This window comes from Triturus cristatus, chromosome 9, assembly GCF_964204655.1.
Source record: "Triturus cristatus chromosome 9, aTriCri1.1, whole genome shotgun sequence".
NCBI lineage: Eukaryota > Metazoa > Chordata > Amphibia > Caudata > Salamandridae > Triturus > Triturus cristatus.
In genome coordinates this window covers 996028398-996054503 of record NC_140592.1, presented here as the reverse complement: position 1 = coordinate 996054503, position 26106 = coordinate 996028398, and the positions used below count along the sequence as shown (strand labels likewise).

At 44.5% G+C, this 26106-nt stretch overlaps 1 protein-coding gene across 2 annotated transcripts in view; it reads right to left on the bottom strand.

The window, feature by feature from the left end:
* CEP128 (centrosomal protein 128) overlaps window positions 1-26106 on the bottom strand; it is an 860263-nt gene that overhangs the window by 579611 nt on the left and 254546 nt on the right. For both annotated transcript variants that reach the window (XM_085626613.1, XM_085626612.1), the window contains exons 11-13: window positions 15849-15981; window positions 14801-14961; window positions 1434-1784 (exon numbers count right to left, since the gene is read on the bottom strand). In XM_085626613.1, coding sequence (XP_085482739.1) covers window positions 1434-1784; window positions 14801-14961; window positions 15849-15981 — 645 coding nt within the window. The remainder of the gene's footprint in view (window positions 1-1433; window positions 1785-14800; window positions 14962-15848; window positions 15982-26106) is intronic.

The window sequence follows — 26106 nt, the reverse complement described above, 5'->3', positions numbered from 1 at the left end:
GCTATGCCCCTTTGAGAGACCCTCCAGTTTTTTCATCCCATTTAAAGCCCTGGTGCGAACTTAATTGAGATTTGAACCAAGCTGTCTTGTGTTTACTCGGCACGCATCAAGACAATGCTGGCTTCTGCTAGATGTCAGGAAGCAGACTATATGTCACCACTCTGCGACAGTGTAATATGGTTCCCGTACATGGTTTTTATGGTGGAACCTTTTTTAAAATAGAGCATATGCGATAGTGGCGGAAGGTGATTGGAAACATTGTGGGTCAAGAAACCGCAAATACCCCAATCAGAAAAATATGCCAAGAATTGGAACATGGGGCCCTGCAAAAATACAAAGTAATCTACTTAAAAAAAAATAGTATTTTAACCCAGATCTCTGCAAGCCGAGCTCCTCCATCCGCTCACACTCAGCACCTAAATAAAAAATGATGCATTTTGAAATATTATTGACAACGTCAAGACCAATTTATCGTACAGGGGCGAGTGCAAGCCCGAGCAATAGAGAGCTGCCAATTCCGCTCAAAATCAAAGTTAGTCCCAAGTCGCTTCAGAAATCTGTGTTTTCTTAGCTGAGCTATATCGGTGGCAACTAAAACCGGGAGGCAACAAATTCTTCTAATTGTAAACAGCACGCCAGAGAAAAATCAGAAAGAAATGGCACCTTTCTTCCTTTCGCTTCCAATAACACTTCGTGAACATCAGGGTTATTGAGGGGAGTGCATGGAGATACCTTTCCACCGATAAATGTTTAGATTTCTCACTAACAGAGAAGGAAAGAAAGAAAAAGCTGAATGCGAAAAAAACAAGCGCGCGAGTGGTGCGCGCGCGACACAGCGAGCCATGTGTTTTGAATTATCGCGCATGCGTCTGGGCACGATAATTCAAAACACATAGCGCCCGTGCAGGTAACTGCAAGCAATAGGCCACACACGCACAAGCGTGTGGTGAGCTTTTTGAAGCCCCCTTACAATAAGTCTCGCAGAGCAGCGCATGCGCGCTGCTAGGCGAGACCTAAAAATGATAAATATAAAAATCAGAATGGTAAGTTATATACTTTGTAAACTATCCATGCATTGCCGCTCGTTAGGGAGGAATACAAATACTGTAGCCAGCTAATGTATCTAGGGTACAAATACTAGCACTTCCCTCATCACATGCACACCACATGATCAACAATAAGAACCACTAGACCGGTGTTGATTCAGGTTCGACTGTTAGGTAGCTGTCTTACAGATTGCCACTACCTGCAGACTAATTTGCTGCCACGGCAATTGTAGCCATTTGGCAGGAGACCTGTAGAACCCAGTCTCTAACAACTAAAAGAAAAAAGCCCCCTAGAAACAAACTGAACTGCCATAGGATCATATCAGGGATTCCAGACATCTCACACTGATGCAGGGGATGCTGCAGTAGCATAGGTCTTCCTCCTACCTGATTGTTTCGTTCAGTCAGCTCGTCTGCAGCCTCGCCCTGCCTCTCCAAATCCCGTTCTAGCTTCTTGGACTTCAGTCTCCATTGTCTGATAGTTTCTTGAGCCTTGATTTTAAGCTCCTCTTTCTTCCTCTCACTTTCCAGCCTCAGGGCCTCGGCCTGCCTTAACTCAGCCACGTACTGGTCCCCCTCTCTGGCCGCATCCTCAGCCTGCTGCGCCAGCTCCGCGCTCTGCAGCTCGGCCCGGTGGCGGTCAGCTTCACAGGACTCATAGCGAGCTTGGATCTCCTTGAGTTGCTCCAGCATCCTCAGCTGCTGCTTCTCTCTCTTCTCCAGGTCAGAGGTCAGGACCTGAAAACATACAAGCATGCACAGGGGTTAGGGCTAACTGCCACTCATAATTCAGAGGAACCCGGATGTGAATGGCAACATAATAAGAAACTCCCTAGATTCCCGATCTAAAGGATCATAGCGTGTAATGGGCCCTCACATAAACACCACACACTGAGAGTCACTGCTATAATACCACTGATTAGGGAAGAATACAAAATTAGCAAATGTGAAGTCAGACTTTCTACAAAACACCACCTGTGCACCACTTACAGTGTATTCCAGGCCACGGATCAACAATAATGGATCCCAGCCTGTGAAATACCAAACCGGACATAATGTGATGAACAAATGCTGCTAGATACCACAATGTGAGTCACTATGACTGGTTTTCATGCTTTGGTTGACCACGATTGGGATCGACATTATAGGTCACCATTTAGAGCTTCCAATACTATTAATCAAAACAACGTCCAATTCTAATGCATTGCATACGAAGCTACACACCTCTTTCTACCCAAATTCCTGACAAACAAAATTCATATTGCAGTAGGTCAATAGATGCTGGGAGCAAGGCCCCAGAGGCAGACACTTCATCATAGTTGGATGAGGGCAAAGTGGAGGTGTCTGTTAAATGCAAGTCCGGAAAAAAAGGAAACCACACAAGAAACAGGCGATAGAGGTCTGTTCCGCCAAAGGAATCTCTAACTCTTGGTTTTCTCCAGCCCGCTGAGAGGGAAAGGGTCATAGGTCTTTACCTGGGCCTCAAACGAGACGGACACGGTCAAGATCCTCGTCCATCTCACCCCTCCGTTCCTACCCTTGTTCAATGGTATGGGAAACAGGGTTACAATGGCCAAAGGGCTCTTCTACCTTCAAGCTCCTGTCGCTTTCCAATGCACCTTTGGCACAGTTATAAGATTCTACAGAAGAGCCAGACACAACACCAAAGCGTGCTCAAGCAAGATGTCAAGGGGTCCAAATGACAACATGATATTTTCATTTTACCCATAAAAGAAGGTGTGATGCATCGCCCCACCATCTGGCAGGCTGGTTTACTGCACATGCGAAAACTGCCAGTGTGTGCCTTACCCTCCTGCTCATGGCAGTAGCATCCACACTGACAGCAATTGCTACCTGGATGACGGAAAACTGCCTCCAGTTGGATGCGGACAAAAAATGAGATTATGCTGTCTGGCAAAGCTCAACAACTCTAGACTGCTGATTGGTGGCCCGTGGAACTCGGTACTGCACCCACACCAAAGCGGGGGTTAAGAACTTGGGAGTCCGACTTGACCAACCTCCTACCATGAAAGAGCAGGTGATGTGTACATCAGGCTCCCGTTTCAAAATTGTGCGCTTACTGCGAAGAGCCTTCCTTTTCCTTCCACTCACAGCAAGGAAAACGGTGGTTCAGGCTCTTGTGATTAGCCGTTTGAATTATTGCCACCTTTTGCTGGCTTCTGCAAATGAGACGTTATTATCAAAATTATAAGTGGTACTGAACACCGCTGCTCGCCTCATTTGCAATTTGCCATCAGGGGCTGCTTCCCTTCTCCTTCTTCGGACCTTGCATTGGCTTCCGGTTCGGAAGAGAATCATTTTTAAAGTGTGTTGCGTTACACACAAAGCCATATTTGGAAATGGCCCTTGTTACTTAGCAACGAAGCTTAGACACTATTGCCTGCTGGAACCCCTGAGATCGAGGGAGAAGGCATTGTTAATCGTTCCTCGAGTCAAAAAGGCCCGCTCAGGTGGCAGGTCTTTTTCCTACCTGGCTCCTTACTACTGGAACAAATTGCCACACCATATTCAAATCTGTTCAGATCACTTTCGTTTCAGGAAAGCACTTAAGAAAATGTTGGTCTGATCTAGCTGATGATTCTACCTTGTCTCTTGATTGCGCCGAGATACCCCTCAGGGTGATTCGATCCGGTTACAAATTAAAATAACAACATAACACTGCACATTCAACACACTGCATGAGCATTGTGTATTTAGCCTGCACCACACACATGAACCAATGGAGATCATGTCTGCAGGTACAAGTGGAGAGTAATTTATACCTTCAAACACCCCTGAAGCATCAGAAAGAGGACGACGTGCAGCATTCCCTCCACTACAGATGTAGGGATGCACAATCTCCCGCTCAACCAACCAAGAGGAAGAGTCTGCAGGAAGCACAAGGATTGAACACCTTCCTTATTTATAAGAGCCTAGTCCTATTCATCTCCACTTGCATCTTTAAGCTTGGCCTGCTCGTCACTGCACACAGCGGTTGACGTGGGCAGTTTTAGTGGGACAAGACGTGCTAGTACTTTACCAAACCATTACCACTTTTTCTTGTTAAAAAAATAACCATACATGGGCAGTTAATTCCGACAGGTGAGGCGCCTTACCTGAAGTGGAAGGGAGGACGTCTCCTGTGCTGTGAAGCCGAGAGAAGGGCAGACAGGTGAACAAGAAACATGCGTTCTTGCCATGGTGCCTGCTGACTCAATGAAATGTAAATGTGTGCAGCTGGTTGATCTGCAAATGGAAGGGTTGCTTGGAAGTCGGCAGTGGCATTAACTGGTTGAGTCACTTAAAGCTTGGTGATGACCAGGTTTTTTTTAAAGTGTTTTGGCGGTATTGTGAGTGTGTTAGTAGCGGAGCTGTAGAATCCCTGCTTTTAATGGACACCTACAAAAACAATGTTTTCTCTAGGTACAGTCTGACTGCGTATTACTAAAATCTAGATTTTTAAAGCACTTTTTTAAAATCATAAAGGTAAATTTTTTTGAGTTTCGTGAATGCCTACCTTATAATGTGCATGATGCAAATTTAGAATATGAACTTACATATTCATAGTGCTTTTTGTCAAAGGCTGGGGCGCCGTAGCACTAAAAATACACAAGTCACTCTTCTGCACTGCACCAACCAGGATTCGATTTAGTGGCTCTCTGGTTACCCACACAGACTTCAGCAGTGATCAATTTACCAACAGAGGTTTCGTTGCAAAACAATTCATTTACCACGCATTTGTTTAATTTGCGTTTATTCACTTTAGGAGTGTGTTATGTTATATGCAGTTACCTGAAGTTGAAAGACAAACACAACAGTTACAGTTAGTTAGGTTTATTTTTCCCGCACCCATTGCAGCCACATTCGCATGTCATTTCTAACACACTACGACCTCGGATGACATAGGACCAGGGTTGGACAGGCCTATAGGGCAACCAGGCAGTGCCCGATGGGCTGGTCTGACAGATCAGTGTGTGGGCTGTTTTTTTAAGGAGTTTATGAACCTGTTTATGGGCAGGTGGGCTGCTTTTTACTGTTAATTACCATGATTACCACATGCATTGCCTGCAGCAAACACAAATGCATGCATTCTCCAGTACCTTGCAAAATACTCATACTGCTTGTCTTTACCAGTTGAAGGCTAGCCTCATACGCAAATGTACACAACTTTTTCCTTAGCTAGCTGGTTCGTTAGTCAGGGCCACTTTTATTTTGGTTCCGGTCCTATTTTTTGTCCAGTGTGAACCTGCACAGGATGTAAACCCCAAAAGCTGGACAGATTGTGCTTCAATGATACACGTGTGTTAAAGCCCTGGATCCAAAGTAGTTGCTGTGGTCTTTTTTCCGAGCTATTAAAATGAACTACAGCCTCCCCCAAAAACAGACAAAGAGGCCACGCCTGGGGCACGAAGGGACCTAGACAAGCAGTTTAACGAGGCAGGATTCTGCGTGGCAGCATAGAGCTCAGGACTATAAAACAGGCTCCTCGACCAGCGCCGAGAAGAGTGTTAAACCCGAACAACATTAGAAAACGACAAATGTCTCCGGGGCGGGTTCTGCTGGAGAACGGGACTCGCCAATTTTGAAAGAAACGCTTTTTTCTCTTTTAAATATAGAGCATTTATCATCAAAAACAAAAACAATAAATGGCCACACAAACAAAGAACCTGATGCGACTACATTCCACCTGACAATGCCCGGCAGTCAAAGAGAAAAGGTTTAATTAATCTGCCATACTTAGTTTTAAATAATTCTATTTTTGTGCCGGTGTACATAATGCATAATGAAAACGTTTGCCTTTGTTTCTCCCCCGGTTGTTATTACCTATGATATCGCTGCACCAAAAGTACTGAGTTTGTCGTGAGTAATCATGTACTCCCTGGAGTGTGTTAAAGGGTCTTTACGCAGTCCTAAGCCGCAACGGCTTGTAAAACAGCAGAAGGACAGCGATTCCCGGTACATCCTCCAGGGCTGTCGCTCTTACGGACGCCATCTTTGTTTGGCCTTCAGATGAACACTGCTACGCAGACTTTTCTTAAGGTCAGCGCAACACAATCTGTGATGCACCAGTGTTAGGCGATTAACACACCGGTATTCTGGCATGTACATATGGAAGCGGAGTATAGCCCTTCCTGCCCTCTCCAACCGTGGCCCACAACCAAGAATGAAGGTGACTGTGTAAAGCCCCCTCCTCACTAGGACAACCACAAGTGGGGGAAACTGTTGTGGAGACAGGCTTTTCGGTGTCTTGGGCAGTGTTGTCTTAACGAATGGGCACCTACACGGCGAGAGCTGGATACTTTACGGGCAGAGCACCTACCTTGATGAAAGTTTGACTACAGGGGGGCACGCCCAGATTTTGTTAGTTTTAGCATTGTAATTGATGAAACTCGATTACGGAGTGTGAGTTATATAGGGAAACCCTTTGCTTGGAAGTAACGCATTCCAAGGATACCTAATCCAGGTACAGAGAGTAACACATTTTAGGATCCGTAGTGTCCTGAGGAATGCCCTTGTGACCCAACACTGTGGGCACGTATCAGACGGCAGAAACATGTTGACACTTTGGCAGTAAGGAGGGGTGAAGGAACGGTTTATCTTCTCCTATCACCACCCTCCTTCACGTTTTTAGACCTAGCCGGTGGGCCCAGAAATAAATTGTCGAAAGGGGACACCTCCAAGCTAGTTTTAACCTTCACTGCACTTTTCTTTCGGTGAGCACAACTGTTTTGTTTGTATTGTCTTCCCCACCCTTTTGCTCCGCCCCAGGCATTGGTCTGCTCAGGGGTGTATTGAAGCAAGCCCAATGATGAAGCATGTCACCATTTTGTGAGTGAGGGCAGTATTTTTCACAAAGTACGTGCCACCCTTGGATTACAATTTCCCTACTCCTCCGTGTGTGCTATAGTCATCTGAGATGGGAGGTAGGAGTAGTGGAATTTTGCCTCTCCCCCCTTCTGAGTGTGTGAGATTCACGCTGGGCAGTTACCCGGGGGTACCCAAGAGCATAGAGACCCCATGCAGACCAGAATGTAACACTTATTTTCCGTTAAACCTTTTTATTCCTGCAAGTGGTTGTGTAGCAGGGCCCAGTGCACCTCTTTGCCCGGGGGCCTGTAATGCGGTTAAGACGGCCCTGGTCTTGGGTGGTGAATCCCTAAAGTGTAGTGTACGGAAGGTGGAACGCCCCTTGCCCATCTTCTGTGAGGGGAGGTTTATAGAAAGCTCCAATAAGAGCTAAGAACAAAAAATCCTATGCACTGTACAAACACGTTGCGGTGTCATGGCAGGTTAGCCGTTTAGTGACCCTATAAAAAAAAAACCCCCACAGCACAGCTAATTGTAGACTAACAGTTTAGAAGAACTGAGAGGAAGGGGAAACAGCCATTACGATGAAGTTTTTACCACATTGTGCTTTCACCACCCATTTTTTAGCATGCATATTTTTATGACTTGTATGTTTTTACAACGCATGCTTTTACCACGTATGCATTTACCACGCATTTAAGGAATGTTGGGGGTTGTGGGGGTCTCCCCCCACAAATACATTGTTTTTATATATATAAAAATACGTGGTATTGACATACGTTGTAAAAGCATAAGCGTTGTAAAAAGAATGTGGGGTGAAAAATGAGTGGTTAAGCTATGCGATGTATTTCTCTGCGTTGTTCCGTCGTACAACCAGAGGAAGCTAGAAACTCGGCTGGTATCACACCATTTGAATGCCTGGATTGAAAGAGATAATTTGCTGCTGGAAGAACAAGTGGGATTTTGTAATACCTCTGGAACAGTAGATATTATGGCATTGAAACTAGTGGCAGAAAGAGCAATTAGACTAAGAGTATCCTGTATTGTGGTCTATACAACAGCTGTCGAACCTGTGAGGAGAAGACGCCTCAAGGAAAAAGCCACACAACTCTGGTACTGATGTAGGGTTGCTTAAATTGATTCAAGCGTTCCACACTGGTATATGAATAAGCGCCAGCGAGCTCATGTACCAATAAAATCTCAACGGACGATGGCCTAATGCAGGGCTGCCCGCTTGGGCCTGCATTATTTAATTTATATGTAAATTTACCTCCTGACGTATCATAGGGCAGCGAGTGTTACACCAAAGGTAGAGTATTTCCAGCTTCGTCCATTGATTCATGCAGATGACCTTGTAGTTTTAGATCAAACAGACTGATTTGCAAAGATCATTAGAGCCGCTACAAAACAGAACATGTGAACATTATGCTGAGAAAAGAAAAATCAAAAATAATGATATTTGGTAGTAAACTTGTATATTCAGTTGATATAAGATCGATAACCAGGTTGAAACGGTTAAAACAAATTCACTACTCTAGTGTTTGATTTACCTCTTTTTAAAAAAAAATATGTCAGAACAAATGCATGTATTAAGTTAAATACTTAATGATGAAAAGAGGCTCAAACATTTTTAGTAAGAGGTTCAATGGATTGTCTGCTGACCCACTGCTGGATGCCTACATGCTTCTCTCCTTTCCTTTGCCCAATTCCTTCCCTGATGATATTCTTGCGCATTTTTCGTACAGAAGATGCATCTAATACACAAGATATACTGTCTCTTGTTCTGTTATCTTATGGAAACTTACTTCCCAAAGGGTGAATTTTCACTAATCGCGATTTAGGTGGATCTATAGTGTATAACCTAAGACTGTTTGATAACTCTCACAATGACTATTGCATGTTCTTATTCTACTACTTGTACATTGTGGTATTTCATTTTTTATGCATTGCAAGGGGGATATAACATTTGAATAACTGTATATTGCTTTTAAATACTAATAAAATATTTGGAACTGAAAAACTGCCACCGTTTTGCTGCATACTGTCATAGTTCACAATGAATCAGCTAAGGACAGGCTTAACGCAATGGACTGTTCAACTTGGGGCGATCACCTCCACGTCACCAATTCACTTAGAGTTAGGAGCAGTGACAGTTGAGGATTTGGTTGACAAGGATATTATTTTATGTCCTTATTGTCTGAAGCAAGAGACGCCTGGAGCACTTATCCAAAAACTATGAGTAGATATTACAATGGGTTGTAATTATTCCCACAATTTCTGTAACTGAATAGAACATACGGTTAAAACATATGGCTTAGCTGATAGTTGAGGTCATAAGGTAGGTAACACAGAAGAGCTAAAACCAAGAGTTAAAATGCATGTTAAATCAATTATTTTTTTAAGGTGATGTTCGAAGGCTGGAGAAGTTAAAAATATTCAGAGTTGTATACAAAATATACACACTTTGGGCCAGATAGATTATCAAATGGTCCTACCGCTACCAAATGTTTGGGTTTTATGAGATTTCGTATAAACATATTATTAATTATAAATGTGTTGCATCATAGAAAAGTGTTAACCGAGTTACTACTTGTTGCCACCAATGTGGTCTGGACAGGGATCCTCTGATCCATGCATCTTTCGATTGTCCAGCTCTAGCAGACTTGTGCACAGGTCCCTTAAAACAAGAGCCGTTATTGCATAGAAGTCGGGCTTGTACGGAGACAATAGCTCCACTGCATTCTGGGGTTACAAGTAAGCTGTGTTCTTCCACAGGCCGCTTTCTGGCACTGGCAGTAAGAACTTTAGCAAAAGCAAGCACTCCATGAATAATAAAATGTTTGAACTTTGAGGAACCGATCAGGAGTGCAATATAAATAGTGCGTGTAGAAAATACTGCTTTTATTAGTTGATGTTATGGATATAGATGCTTTTAAGCTGTTTCAATAAATGATTAGACCTTCAGCAGGCTGCTGGTGGCTAACAAGCGTTTCGATTTTAGTTTATGTGACTAGGGTCTAGCAGCATGATAGACGCTAGTCCTACTTATGTAGTTTTAAAAATTTACAATTTACCTACTCCCTCTATATGCCTGACATTAGAATATATTCAGACTGTATTTCGATTATTCAAGTTTGAGGTTTACCACTACATGCAGCACAAACATAAAAAAATATATACAATTTACAATGACAATCCCACACATGAATAACCACGCTTTTCATTATTCCCTCAAACACTATGAAAGTTTTCCTAACCTAAGACATAATCGAATTGTTTCATTACACCTAAAGAACGTCTCGCTCTACAGATTTAAAAAAAATAGGCAAAAACACACTACTTCTTTAATCTCAGTATTTCAACTAATAACAGGATATTAATCAGGTTGCATATCTGATAATATATTGTTTTTTTTTAAGTAATAGCCAAGTGTCCAATTATTTTCAACAGATAATGTTTGGTATTTTCAGGAGTTTGATGATTTATGAAGTTTATGGAGTTCCAAGTTTGCTTGTCAGATTACTTTTATATGATGTATACAATATATTATTGCTATATTAAGTTTTGCCTTAAAAAGCAATAAAAGCACTAGTACATGCCGACTTCAGCCTGAGCATCATGTTCAGGCCTGGCTACAGACCGCTCCAGCTGTATTGGAAGATCTCGACTCCACTACACATAGAACACCACACACAACATACAGTAAACCATTACAAAGACCGAGAAAGATTAACGGGACATGCCTTTTCTGCCATGGTTTGTTTCCTTTAGATGCCCGTTAATACTCGTTTATGGTATCCTCCGATGGCATTTTGCAGATGTTTACATTGTTTTAGGAGTTGTAGAGTGAAGCATTGATGAACTAAAAAGAAGTCGATTTTTGCCTTTAATTTGAGTACACTATCATTTACTATCTTCTATGTTTTGTAAACAGTCTCTGCAGCAGTACAACGCCCGAGGGTGAGTAACTGAGAGTCCCTGTGACCTCCCCACGATGGTACTTTAACCCTTCCCTGTAGTCTGGCATGACGCGGCTGCCGGGCACTTTCACACATGGTCTACACTTCTTGAAGGCATATGCATTGGTCTTCCTACTCTATTTAAACCATTTGGCACACACTGCTTCTTCTTCCTCTGGCGCCACCAGAGCTATTTTGGACCAGGCTGCTTCAGTACCATGATGGTAGGTGGACTTAGTGGTTCAAGGTTGCACAGCAGCACACATTCAGCTGATGAGGGCCACGGCATATGAGCTGGTTAAAAACCCAGGAGTAGAGTGGAGCTGCATCGAGCAGAAGCACCAATCAAGAGAAGACTCTGGCCCACTCACTGCTTAAACCCTGCATTAGCATTACATTGCTTACACCAAACGTAGGGCACGAGCAGTGTGCATTGTCCACAGAAATAGGAAGGGAGGGCGCAAAGACAACACCAACTGCACACACTGCTGTGTTAAACTCGCCAACACACAGGGAGAACAGGGTACAAACATGAACTAGCAGCCTACAAGTAGGAGGATCACCACATTCGCCAATGCACCCAGATGGAACACTGAAACTCCTCCTAGAGTGGACAGGGAGGGGACACAGACTAAGCACAACCACCATCATCATGCAGAAATATGGACACTGCTGGAAGGGGGCACAGAAACACAACCAACCATCACTCAGGGAGATGTCCCTGAGAGTATGACCTAGATCTAAAAGCAGTGACAAGCACTCACACAGTGTTTCACAGATTCAGGCCTTCAACAAGGAAATTATGATCTTCATTGGAAGCCATATGAATGTTGATAGCACCAGGAAAGAAGACTTAATGTACAATTTGAGCTGTAAAATGATATTTGTTCTATTAGCATGGTCTGATCTCAGCCAAATATGAAGGCGACAAAAGGGCTCTAGGTGGAATGCGAACTTGCACAATTAGTCACTAGAAGGAATTATTCGGTATGAAGGTGTATGTTCCGCAAAGATGAAAAAAATAAGTAACTAAAGATAATATGCATACTTTCAAATTGGTTGAGGGGAAAGTCCATGCATACATGGTTCCCAGGAACAGATGTAGAAATTGCGTTTGCTGCCAGTGTTTTATCTACTGAAACGATATGTCAGTATCTATAGAAAGTCAGCATTTTTCTAAGATTCTCCTGTAAATCGGGGAAGAGGAACATACATATACTCAAAATATTGGAGGATAATTTACTATTGCAACTCCAGTCAAGAAAATATTAGTTGTACGTGTCATTTTATTTGCCTTGCAGCAGCACATTGGGAATGTGAAAATATAGGCCCATCAGTGGGCATGCGTGCAATTCTTTTATATACTCCGTAGAAATGGTAGGGCATGCACACATGGGTGCTACAACAAAACAAGCATTTGCAATGCACTCGGTCCCGCATTTGTGAGCGTTAGAGCTCTTGGCATTGAAAATGACAATGTTTTTGACATTTGATTTTTTTGTATGCATTGGAGTGATGATAATTGCACATTCATATGACCTCACAGCACTGGAGAACCAGACAATGGGAAATAGGTTATGAGGGAGGGGAGACCAGAGTAATATGCTGGCTGGAAAAAAAAGTAATGACATCCTGGAAAAAGCAAACACTTATAGGGAATACAAGATTAAGTAAAGCATGTGAAATGTAAGAAGGAACATGGTTACCTTAATGCTTTTACACTTATTATTCAGAAATCAATAGGTGCTTTTGCCTGAAAAGTTAAGGACAGGACTACAGGGCCGAGAAGGGACCTGTTTCAATGTCCATTGCTTATATCCTTACAAAACGTAAGCAGCATGGTTTAAAAAGACCGCATCCCTGAACACATTTTATAAACTAAAATACGGAAAACAGCTAATAAGGATCACATAAAACCATTTCAACTCTACGCATAAACAAGGTATTGTAGTACATCCAGGAATGGTGTACTTCCCCACCTGGGGAAATTAATGTTGTGTATAGAAAGACGAGAAAAAAACTAGCGCTTATGTGTGTGGTTGTGATTAAAACAAATCTGGCACCTTTGCGACCACTCCTTCTTGCTTTATTTTTTGTATTTTTAACCTTTTTTTTTTCTCTCCGTCCCGAGGCTGCATGTTGGAATAGAAAAATGAGGAAAAAGCCGACATTTGCAGCCAAAGTGTTCCTTTCTTTTTTGGATCCATTTCCAGGGAAACAAATAAAGGAGAGGAGAGGAAAGAGAGGGTAAGAGCTGTTTGTTGAAGTCATAGTTTTCAGCAAGTGAAGAGGAGCAAGACCGAGACAGAAAGACAGGGAAAAAGAGGAAGAAAGAGAGAGGGAGGGCGGCTGCCAATAGCAGAGCAGGAAAAGTGAACACTGTAGGTAGGTGGGCGTTGTGAGATGAGTGTGGTGAGCGGGAGGGGTTCATCATATTCAGAAAGGTGCCCCTACACCGTGGTGAGGAAGATAAATCCATGCAATCGGTTGGATTTATTGCGAGTGGACCAAAGACGAGCCGGGGAGCAAATCTAATGCAGTCCGCTGAGCATGGAATCGAGTTACCATCTAAAACATGAAGCGCAGCATCCGTGAAGCAGACGCCGTGATGATACACGAGCCAAGGGAAAGCAGGAAGGAACATACATTAAAAAAAAAAAAAAAAAAAAAAAAAGAGTAAAACTACACGTAATGGGAAGTCGGCTGGGAGGGTCAGAAAAATCAAAAGACGGTACTAAGTAAGCATATCCATCAAACAAATTCAGGCATTTAGGAAGGGCACTAACAGGAGCCAATAGCAAAGATGGGAGGTGCTTTAAGCACATATTCTGGATACAGCATGCCTCAAAGAGCAGCGCGTGCCTAGGCTCGACCTAAAGAATACCGAATCAAAGTTCTCAAGGTCTGGGAACATGAAAGACTGACAACAGAACAACTAAATCTTAAATTAAGCATCCTGTTGATGCATTTTGAGATCTCAGGTTTTCAAAGGCAGACTCAAAATCTAAAATGAACACTCAAGGACTGCTTTTTAACAAATTAGCTGTTACTTAAAAATAGTGCTACATTTTTTCAGTCCTCTGGGGAGTCCAAAACCGTTGCTGCCGATTGACCTAGCACATTACACTCTCAACCGATCCAAACAAACAGTTTAAATCAGAAAAAAACAAGGTTACGATTTTTGCAGGACCCAGAACTTTTAAATGAGAGTGACTGGATTAAGAGTGCCTGCCCACCCTCAAAAGAATTTCAAATCTGTACAGCAAAAATATAAAGTCTTGAATGTATGTCAACATTTATGACTGGAACAATTATCCTTAAACAAATTAATAAAATATCACATGTAGCATCTAAATTAAAATTTTAGTTGGTTGTGTAAATTAACAATCCAGGTTTCTGCGTTTGTTTTAAGTGAATTGAGACTATGTGGTATTTATGTGTAAAGAAGGGATGTATGTAGTGGTTCTTATCTGCAATAAAGATATGATTTTATGTAAGGATCGTAGCAAGATGCACGGGGCAGAAATTGAACACCCAAAGATAAAGTTAAATTGCATACAATTCATGGACAAGTTGCAAAATTAAAATTTTCTGAAAATATTGCACTGAACCAAATTTTATGGTAGCAGCGACATAAATGGTGAACAGACTGGGAAACACAGCTTTAAAAAAAAAAACACGAAAAGTACAATTCAGACCCATTTCATTAGTTTTAGCACAAGTTTTCAAAACAATGTTTAGCTGGTTAATGTGCCAATAGTGAGGAGAGAGTACTTACTAACAATTGTCTCATAACAAAAATTTACAAATCCTTGGTCACGGAAATAATGGGTTTTGTACTTTAAAAATAAAATGTTGACACCGATTCTAGAGCTCCCCTTCAATGCTACTGAACAGATACACATTGGGCAGTGGATAACTGAAAGCAATGGGCTCTTCCCACAATAGAGCTGGGCTTAGGGTGCTCTACTGGTGGCTATGGGTTACCTCAACGTGGGCCGTCAATTGTACTCGCTCGCGGTCCTTGCGATCCATGCTTCTCTTCAGCTCCTCCACCTCAGACATGACTGCACTGTGATTCAGCTGGGCACGCAACTCTAAGATTTGCTTCTCTAGATCCCGCTTCTCACGTTCAGATCTCTCCAGCACTAGGAAAGAGACAGGGCTTTTGTGCCAAAGGCAAGATCGACCACTTTAACCAACAATATCAAATTTACTCCAGTCTCACTGGTAGTGACACAGCCAGAACAGACTAATTTAATTCCTGAGGCGGAACAAGCATTATAATTACATTAAATAGACTTCAGTGTAGCACTTCTCACTGGGCTGCAAAGGTCCAACTAGCATCAGAAATGCTTTACAAAGATGTTAACTAGCACCATTTCAAGAACACACAGAACTATCAACACTTAAGCTCAACCTACACTTGGGCACTTTGTCATGCCCTCTGAAAACAAACTTATTTCAAACACTCAGAAATAACTAAAAAGAGAGCGGCTAACTCAAAGAAGTCTGTGAATTACCAGAGGACACACCTTCAGTGCCCCAGAGATGTAAGGTATTAGAACTATCAGACCTAGAGGTAACATCTCTCAAATTGGTGTTTGATAAATGCTTTAAAGGCTTTTAACCCAGAACTGAAGCTAATACATTGAGATCTTGCAAAGGTGGAGCTTTGGAACTAGGGTGGAGAGGTTGAACAGCACCTGCACAGCAATTAACCAAAATACTTTGTAAAAAAAAGCAACTTCAGATAGGTCTAGAGCACCGGTATTTTTAAAAAATCCATCATGTACCGATTTTGGACAACATGCGAAAACTGTACCTAGAAAAGTATAAAATTCCACCCAAAGTTCTAAAGGGAAGAAACTGCCTAACTAAAAACAGCAAAACAATTTAAGTGATTTTTGTTGATAACCTTTTGTCGGAGACCCCAGACAAGAGGCAATTAAATAAACATTTCTACCAAAGTCATACTTTTGCCATGGAAATGAAGCATGGGGAGTCACATACAGAGCCCAGACAATGTTCTCACCTGCATCCAGTCGCCTCTCCTCCTCATGACTCTCATGGCGGCTCTTATTGAGCAGAGAGGTTTGGGAAACTTGGTGTTGGAGATGAAGCCGATCATCCTCAGCTCGCAGGAGTTGGGACCGCAGGTCCTCAACCTAAGCCACAGGAACAGAGATCAAAGCTATTGTAAGGCTAAACTGATGCAATGGATCAGTAGATTTTATAGACATCTGTGTATCTTGCTTACAGGTTCAGGTTAATACAAGACAAACAAACAGCATCACTGATTTATGGACTACAAGTACAGGGTAGAAGGCGATTTATTAATGCTATTTAGATATATTGTGCAATGGTAAGTGACACTTTTAGGAGCTTTGTGAAACGAAGTAGAATGTGTTATTGCATGAAGAGTACTGCACTTATTGTTGCTAGGCAGTTCCACAGCCTGTGTAATCAGCTGGCCTGCAGTCTGGGCAATGGGAAGCGTTTTTTCCACAGTCTGCTTGTGGGTTGCGGATTGCTTTACAATTTGGGTGTTAAACAGTGGACTGCACCACGATCTGCTTAAGGTGGATGGGGCAGTGGGTCGCTACACAGTCAGTCTACCAATGTGTTGGTCTGTGAGCTGTTCCATAGAATGATACAGCATTGAACAGCGTTATAATATGTGTGCCCAGGTGTTAGACCGAGCAGTTTCGAGCCGGCTGGGACACATCGAAGCCAATCAAAATCCACAGTTCCAAATAGGAGTACTACACACTTGCCTGATAACCTGTGCTCACTCTCTGGTAGCTTGGCACTGAGCAGTCAGGCTTATCCTCAGGGCTCGAGTGCAAAGTAATGGCACAACACCACCCCTGCAACACACTGCATATGCCACAAAAAGACTCCACACAGTATGTATAAAACACTTGCCTTTGTATTACACACACACTGAAATCAAATTGAAATACACATTGTATATATACTTTAAATTTATATGCAAATTGTCGGCCTTTCCCATCAGCAGAAAGGTCAAACAGTCAAAGGTCTTTGGCTACGCCTCGTGCCCAAGTCCATCAGTCCTTCAACTACACCAGCCAAAGATACACGTTGCCCCAGCTGGCGCTCTGTTGACTAGACAGTCAGAACCACCTAATACGCAAGGAAACAGTTACTTAATTTTGTCCATCCAGATTAGACCTCCAGGTGCCAGGTAGTACATGCGGGATCACTATCTCCCCACCCCCGTAGAAAAGAGATTATAACCAAGGAAGCGGTCATGCTTCCAAATCTGGGGAAATGTTCTCCCCTCCAGAGGAGGTGTGACCTCCTGTAGCCCCTGGCAGTCAGCTTTAGGTGCCCACAAGGCATACGAAACCCGCAGGTCTTGTCACAGGGTTCTCCACAACAAAGCACCTTATGGCGTGAGTCCAGTGAGAGGGAGCCAACGGTGGACTCCCTGAAAGCTACAGGTTAAAAGAGCTCAACTGGAACATCACCAACTAAATCTACACCTTGGAGAACCATCAGTGGATTTGAAAGGGTTTTGTACCAGTGGATTGTGGGTACTGACGTCCTCAACTTTCAAGGACCATCTTGGAGCTTCCAGACCCTTGGAATATGTTTGAGACACTTTGGGACCCCTTGAGCAACTTCAGGAAGAAGTTCAAGAAGTTTGGAGAACTTTGGAGCAACTTTGAAAAAAAGCTCCATAGAGGGACCGACTCAACCTGGTCAGCCAGGCCGCCTGTTTTCAACCGCAAGCCGGCCAAGCCATCCAGGTTCGTCCCGCTAAAAGCTCCATGGGTCCAACTTTCAGAGTTTGACCGGGACTAGAAGAAAACTGAAGCCGGCGAACCCTCACCGGAACCGGCTACATGAGGAGCATCGAGAGAGCCCGTGAGAAAAAGCTCCAGAACAGTTTCTAAGTCCGCTTGTAGAAAAGATGACAGGGAGCAACCGCAAGAGCCAAGCCGCCTGCCCTCCATCGCGTGTCGGCCTGGATTCCTGGGTTGTCCCGATAAAGCAATCTTGAAATATTTTCTAAGTCCGCTCCAGGGAAGTTGACTGGGACCTTGTCACAAGTCAAGCCGGCAAACCCTCACCGGATCTGGACTGGCTGGGAGGATTGAGGACCCTCGGGAAAAAAAGCTCCACAAAAGTTTCTAAATGTGAAGGTAGAAACTTAGACCGGGATCTGCCGGGAGCTGTAGCCGCTCAGGGCTCCATCCCGCCCGGCCTGAAACTTTGACTTTGGTCCGGTCTATCGCGAGCAGGTATCACAATATGGTGCTATGATCTTCTAAGTGCTATATTTTATTAAATCTTTGAAAATTCATATCTCCGGTTCCCTACATTGGATGTTTGTCATTTTGGTGTCATTTTAAAGATAAAAATATTTCCTATTTTTATAAATTGGTGTTGGAGTTTTATTATGTGTTGTGTCTTGATTATTTACTGAAATTGTGTTTTTAAATGCTTTACATACCTGTCTTTGAAGTTACGCCTGTCTGCTCGCAGCCACGTTACCAAGGGTTGAGCATAGGAATAATTTTCTAAGACCTATGCTAAGTCCTACCATGTGTTAGTGACCTTATTGCCAGTGGCAGACCTACATTTGCCCCTACCAATAACCCACTTTCCAACATTTGGTGCTCAGTGGTGTGGATGAAGACTTGTGTTTAAAAAGTACACCTTTCAGTGAATAATTTAAGATTATAAAAATCCTCTAAATTGCCTTAGAACAAAACTTTTGAGTTTGATTTTTGGGATTTGGACTAAACTGATTTTATTGTTTTGATTTTTCCAAATTGTTCTAAGTCTGTTGTGCCTAGTTTTTGTGACCCAAAACTAGGGAACCATGGAGCTGGACCTGGCTAAACTGTCCCAGTTCAAGCTTTCTGAGCTTAGGGAACAGTGTAGGCTTAGGGGGCTGCGTGCTGCCAAGATGAAGAAGGCAGGGTTGCTTGAGTCCCTAAAGGCCTGGGCCAGGGCAGCTGAGGAGAACTCAGGGAGTGGGAAGATGTTCCCCGCAACCTCACCCAAGAGAGGGGTGAGAATGAGACTTCTTCCATTGTGACTAGTGTTAGCCAGGTGAATCAAGGTGGTGGTGGGAGTGGGGAAGGGTCCCTTACTCAGGTACCACTACTGTCCCTTGCAGAGAGACAGCTCAGGCTCAATTAGAGTCGATTGCCTTGGAGAAGGAGAAATTCGAATTGGCTAAGAGAAAATGGGAGAGGGAGGAGGAGAAGAGGAATGGTGGCAGCGAAAGTGAAGACGATGCTGAAATGTCTATGGGTAGCAGATTTGAACCTAAACTTCCCAAGGGCATAGTGCCCAAGTACACAGAGGGGGGTGACACCGAGAGGGGGGTGACACCGACAGGTGGCTAGCAGCTTTTGAGAGGGCCCTTAAAATGAGTAGGGTCCACTCTAGGTATTGGGGTGCACTCCTGTGAGAGTTGATTCCAGTAGCTGGGAGGGATAGGCTCCTGACCCTGAAGGGAGAGGATGCAGAATCATACCAGCAGATGAAAGCATGCTTAGTCAAGAGATTTGGGCTGACTCCAGAACAGTACAGGGTGAAGTTTAGAGGCACCCAGAAATTGAGTTCAAAGTCTTGGGTAGACTTTGTGGACGTTTCAGTAAGGACACTGGAAGGCTGGATTGTTGGTAACAAAGTTGACACATATGAGGGATTGTAGGGTTTGTTTTTGAAGGAACATATTTTGACTCATTGTGCAGAAGAGAAGTTACGCCAGTATCTAGTGGACTCTAAGCTGACAGACCCCAGAGAGTTGAGGGAATCAGCTCATGGGTGGATGAGAACCCGGGTTTCCATTCAGCACCAGGGGGTGACCAGAAGAAAGGAGGACAGGTCCCTTCCCAAGGGAAAGCCCCGGGAAACAAAGGTCAAAAACCTAAGGAGTCCTCCAAAGACCCACAAAAACCTGCACAAGGAGGGGGGGGGCTGAGCCAACCCAAATTCAAAGGGAGGGGGTTTCAGGGAAAGCCTGGTAGGTTCTTTGATCCCTCAAAAGTGGGTAAGTGCTTTGACTGTAACCAGCCAGGGCATAAGCAAGGAGATGCTGTCTGCGCCAAGAAGCTCCCCCCTAAGGGGCCATTCACAGGGATTGCCAGTGTCAGTGTAGGGGTGGAGAGTGGTGCCCCAGAGAGGGGTAGTCGGGTGGTGGAAGCAACCTTGGTGTCCCTGGGAGGGGTGAGTTTTGCCACCCTTGCTGCCTTACCTTCAAACATGGACAAGTAGAGGCAGAGGCCTGAAGTGAATGGGATTGAGGTTGTGGCTATCACGGACATGGGGGCTGGTGTACCTATGGTCCTGGATGAACTGGTGCCTCTAGAGAGGTTGTTACCTGGTGAGTTTCGACAGGTGACTTATGCAGACAGCACTACCAAACTCCATCCTATGGCTGTGTTGGATTTGGACTGGGGAGGTGTGACAGGCCCTATGAAGGTAGCTGTGTCAAAGGTGCTCCCAGTCCAGTGTTTACTGGGCAATTATCTTGAAGCCTCTCAGTGGTCAGAGGAGGAGAGAGGACTGCATATGAAAATATTGGAGCTCTCTGGGTGGGTACGTGCTGTGACTAGGTCACAGACTAGCCAGAAGGGAGGGGCTGGACACTTGGACCCTACAACAAAGGGCCAAGCATCCAAGAACAAGGGTACTGGGCCTGGTGAGCCAGCCCGGGAAACTCCAGAGGGGCAGGAAGAATCTAACCCTGATGGGAAGGACACCATCCCTGCCAGAGCCGTCAGATTTGGCAGAACTGACAGGAGTAGGTGGACCCTCCAGAGAGGAGTTCAGTAAGGGGCAGCATGACTGTCCCACCCTTGAGGACTTGAGGCGGATTGCTTCCTAGCAGGAAGGGGGGGATGACAGTGGGTTTCACAAACTCTACTGGGAAGATGGACTGCTTTATACTGAGGCCAGAAACCTCAAGGAGGGGGCCACCAGGAGGTTGGTGGTGCCCCAAAAGTACAGAGAGTTCATCCTGACTTTGGGTCATGATATCCCCTTGGCAGGACACTTGGGACAGACAAAGACATGGAACCGGTTGGTGAACCATTTCTACTGGCCCCATATGTCTGAAAAGGTAAAGGAGTTTTGCAGCTCCTATGCCACCTGTCAGGCCAGTGCAAGGCAGGGGGCAAGACAAAGGCTCCCCTCATACCACTGCCAGTAGTTGGGGTTCTTTTTGAAAGGGTGGGCACCAGGTAGACGTTTACAGGGGATTATATACACGGCATGGCCAATCGGGCCTCTGCCCGAACCATCACAAATACATCAGAAGAATAAATGTAAAGTCCATCAGCATTAGGACACATTGGCATCAGACCTGAAAAGAAAACATGTTTGTAGGCCATGCGGCCTCACCTTAGGCATAAAGAAGTAGTCAGGCATTGGGTAAAAAAACATTAATATGGAATGCAAAACCATCAGCAGTCAGCCTTAGGGGAAAAACATTGTCAGTAACATAGAGCATTAGGCCGGAACATCTGCAGTAGGCCTAGACCTGTGAACATCACATTAAACATGCACATTAGCATTGGCATAATCATAAGCATAGATGCAACATCAGGCAGAACATCAACGATGAAGCCTGCGGGGGGAGAACATTATCATTGGCATTAGGTCGGACCATAAAGCATCCTCACATGGCATTAGGCATAAAAGCACATTAGGCTAAAAGCATAAGCAACGCACTAGGCGTGACACTAGATATACACGGGTGGGCATAAAGGCATAATATGCACCAAAACCATCAGCATGGGGCATAACTCATAAGGCTTATTAGGTCTCCACACCTGTACATAAACCACATTAGCAGTGGCCACAACCTCATTAGCATCAAGGCATTAGTAAGGCATGAACATTAGCATGAGGCATACAATCAACAGCATAGAACATAGTATGCATCATATCAGCATCAACATAAGTACATGGGGCATCTCTTTAGGCAATAATCTGGGGCATAGCACCACAACATGTCTTTAGGCATGATTAGGGCATCTCTCATTAGCATAGAAGCATGAACATTATGACAGGATTACACTGCGCGTAGAAATGCATTAGGCCTCAAGTCGGAGGGGTGAACCTCATTCATGCACACACGTTGCCAAAACCCTGGCCTGTTGGGGTCTCCCTTTTTGGGGACCCTGAAGTTCCAAGTATGCAAACTGAAGCCCCACTCTGGGACTTCCACACCAGCTGGACACCCATTGCAGCTGCCCCTGCTAAGCAGGGCAGCTGGAAAAGCCCACGCGGCCACACTGGTCCTCTTGGAAGGACCACCGGGGGCGGGCACCGATCATGTGCCCCGTTTTGCGGCAGTACCTCCTGGCAGAGTGTCCCCTCTCGATCAAAGTCCACGCCCAGTCTGAGCACATGGAGGCACAGCCCCCCTATATATACCCCCCTCAACCCACCTACCAGAAAGGGCTACAACCTTCTAGAAGGATCCTGGCAGTTCCAGTCCCAAATGTCACTGTGGGGGAGGTGTAGGGCACCCTGTCACTTCGAACGCTAGACCGCCAACCCACCGCAAGCATGCGGCACAAAGCACACAGCAATGGCATCCATTTTAAAAGTGACATTTCTGTAATGGTGAAAATATCATCTTCCTCTCACACCACACATGGCATATACATTTCCTATGATGGGGGAGATGTCTCCTAAAGGGGGGGTCCTAATATAAGCCTATGTAAGGCAGAAAGCACACACACTTGGCACTGCTACCCAGCGCTAAAGTGTCCAACGTCCTACAACCACTCATTCCACAACAGCAAAAAGGCTAGGGGGAAGGCGAAAAAGTTCGGGATGACCCTGCAAGCAGGGCCAAGTCCAACAGGGTGGTGTCAGATAGGGGCACGAACTTCCTGTCCAGCTATCGGACTGCTATGTGGGATGAGTGTGGTGTCAACTACAAGTTCACCACCCCCTATCACCCACTAGCAAATGGTCTTGTTGAGAGATTCAACAAAACCCTAAAGGGCATTATAAATGGGTTGTCAGAGAAACTCAGGAGGAGATGGGATGTTCTCCTCCCATGTTTACAGTTTGCCTACAGGGAGGTGCCACAGAAAGGGGTTGGTTTCAGTCCCTTTGAGTTGTTGTTTGGACACCCTGTGAGGGGGCCATTGAGCCTGCTGAGAGAGTCTCTAGAGAAGCCTCTTAAAGAAGCAAAGGACAATGTGCTCGACTATGTGCTAGGCCTGAGATCTAGAATGGCAGAGTACATGTACAAGACAAGCAGGAATTGGAGGCCAGCCAGGAGCTCATGAAGCACTGGTATGATCAAAAGGCTACTATGCCTGAGTATACTCCAGGACAATTGGTGTGGGTGTTGGAGCCTGTGGCTCCCAGGGCCCTCCATGACAAGTGGAGAGGACCCTATCCAACCTTAGAAAAGAAGGGTGAGGTTACCTATTTGGTTGACCTTGGCACCCTCAGGAACTCTCATAGGGTCCTGCATGTGAAATAGATTGAAACCCCACCATGACAGGGCAGACATGACCATGTTAATGGTCATGTTACTGGTCACTGATGAGGGTGTGGAGGAGGAAACTGAGCCTGTGCCCGACCTCCTTTCCACTAATGTGCAAGATGGGTCAGTGGAGGGAGTTGTACGCTCTCCCAAATTGACTGACCAGCAGCACAGAGACTGTAAGCAAGTGCTGGAGCAGTTTGCCGGCCTGTTCTCTTTGACCCCAGGCATCATTGAGTGGTGTGTGCACCATATTGACACTGGTGACATCTTACCTGTCAAAAATAATCTGTACAGGTTGTCTGACCACGTCGGAGCCAGCATTAAAGCTGAGGTTGCTAAGATTCTGGAACTGGGGGTAATTGAACCGTCTGAGAGAGTCCATGGGCCAGTTCAGTGGTGCTGGTACCCAAACCTAATCCTCAGGGGGGACCCAGGGAGTTCTGTGTGGACTACAGAGGATTGAATGCAGTCACAAAGACTGACGCTCACCCTATACCTAGAGCTGATGAGCTCATTGATAGGTTAGGGGCTGCTAAGTGCCGGAGTACTTGTGATTTGACTTCAGGTTACGGGCAGATTGCCCTCACTGATGGAGCAAAGTAGAGGTCAGCAATCTCCACACCAGTGGGACATTATCAATTCAAGGTAATGCCCTTTGGCTTAAAGAATTCATCTGCTACCTTCCAAATGTTGGTGAACAGGGTATTGTCTGGGTTGGAACAGTTCAGTGCAGCTTACCTGGATGATATAGCTGTATACAGTTCTACCTGGGGGGATCACTTAAGCTACCTAAGGGAAGTGCTTCAGGCCATGCAGCAGGCAGGCCTGACTATTAAGGCAAGCAAGTGCCAAATAGGGCAGAGGTCTGTGGTGTACCTGGGCCACCTGGTAGGTGGGGGCCATGTACAACCTCACCAAGCTAAAATCCAAACTATTTTGGATTGGACAGCTCCTGTTACCTAGACTCAGGTCAGGGCATTCCTTCGACTGACAGGGTACTATAGAAGGTTTGTTCAAAATTATGGGACCATTGTGAGGCCCCTAACAGAACTCACTTCTAAAAAGAGGCCCAAGAAGGTGATTTGGACCCCAGAGTGTCAGAAGGCTTTTAACACTCTGAAAGCTGCCATGTGTTCAGCACCAGTGCTACTGGCCCCTAACTACAAAAAATAATTTGTGGTTCAGACAGATGCTTCAGAGCAAGGTATTGGGGCACTGTTGTCACAGCTAAATGAAGGGGGCCTTGATCAGCCAGTTGCCTTTATTAGCCGGAGGCTTCTTCCCAGAGAGCAGAGGTGGAGTGCCATTGAGAGAGAGGCTTTTGCTGTGGTGTGGTCCCTGAAAACGTTGAGACCATATTTGTCGGGGAGGGGGCTGCAAAGTCATCCTGTGCCCTGGGCACCCCCCAACTTTTTGCTGACTGATGCTGGTGGTAACTGACTTTGACTGACTCTGGGCTCTGCCTAACCAGGCCCAGGGCCAGTGCTATGCTGAAAGAAACACATTAGAATACAGTTAAAACACCTACATACACTAGGGTACACAATGGTATGCTGGGTACCCCTGTGATTGGCATGACCTACCCTATACGCCCCTAGTATATAATAGGGCAGGGGGATTGAAACTGCCTAAAAGTCCCTGGTACCCTGGGGCATGGCAGGTTAGAGGTCAGCAGCTCTTTTTGCACTTGCATGTGTGCACTGCTGAAGTCTAAGGTCAGTTTAAAAGCAGCACTGGGTGCCAGGCTGCTTTTAAAAAGTAAATTGTGCCCAAACTCGACTTTGGTGTTTGGGGCACTTAAAATTGGATAACCTACAATGTTTTGGCATATTAGGGACCCCCCAGGGTCTCTCCTAGGAATCCCAGGGGTGGGGGGTCAGGTATTTATAAGTAGGGCTCCCGGTTTTATTGTATTTATTTTTGGAACATTTCTGTCTGTATTTATCCATATTTATTATTTGCTAATGTTATCTGCATTTATCCATATTTATTTTGGGTTTCGTGAAAAAATGAAGTTGAACTAGTATCTTTCCACAAATTATGTAACCGATATATGTGCATGCATGCTTGAATGTCTAATATGTTTCAATGATATGAACACCCACAAAAGATAAATCAATGCACTAATATGAAAACAAGAACATGGTTTATTAAGGTTGTGCATATCTACTCCTTTACTAAAATTCCTTTGTGTTTTTTAACCCCTTACCTGTTAATTTGACAGCTATTGGGCTGGGAGTCATTGCTGACAGCATTTAGAATCACTCAAAGAAGAATCCAATTACCATTTTTATCCACATCTAAAAATAAATACACACAGGAAATAAATGGTTTTCTGTCTGTATTTATCTGTAACAATCAGTAAAAACGGAAAACAGGGAACCCTATTTATGAGGTACACCCTTATAAAATGAGTTTTTATATGCCTGGGTAAAGTGAAATTTCACATTTCACTCCCCACATTGTGGTACAGTGCTACTCAAATTCGACTTTGATGCTAGGATCACTGTGGAGAGAGGATCTGCAATATTTCTACAGATTCAGAACCCCTAAAGTCTCCCCTAGTTGCACAGGGGGTGGGGTTCCTGTAGACCTAAGACAAGTACTTATAAAATATGTTTTTGTAAGTACTGGTGCTGGACAAATGGCCCAAGCCATTTTTCCCATTGCAAATCCCCCGTTACATAGGTTAACAAGGTAGGCAGTTATTAATTAATAACTATGGATAGGAGAGGGCTAGAAATGCCATTCAAAGACTACCCAGAATGGTATTATTAAATCCAACAATATC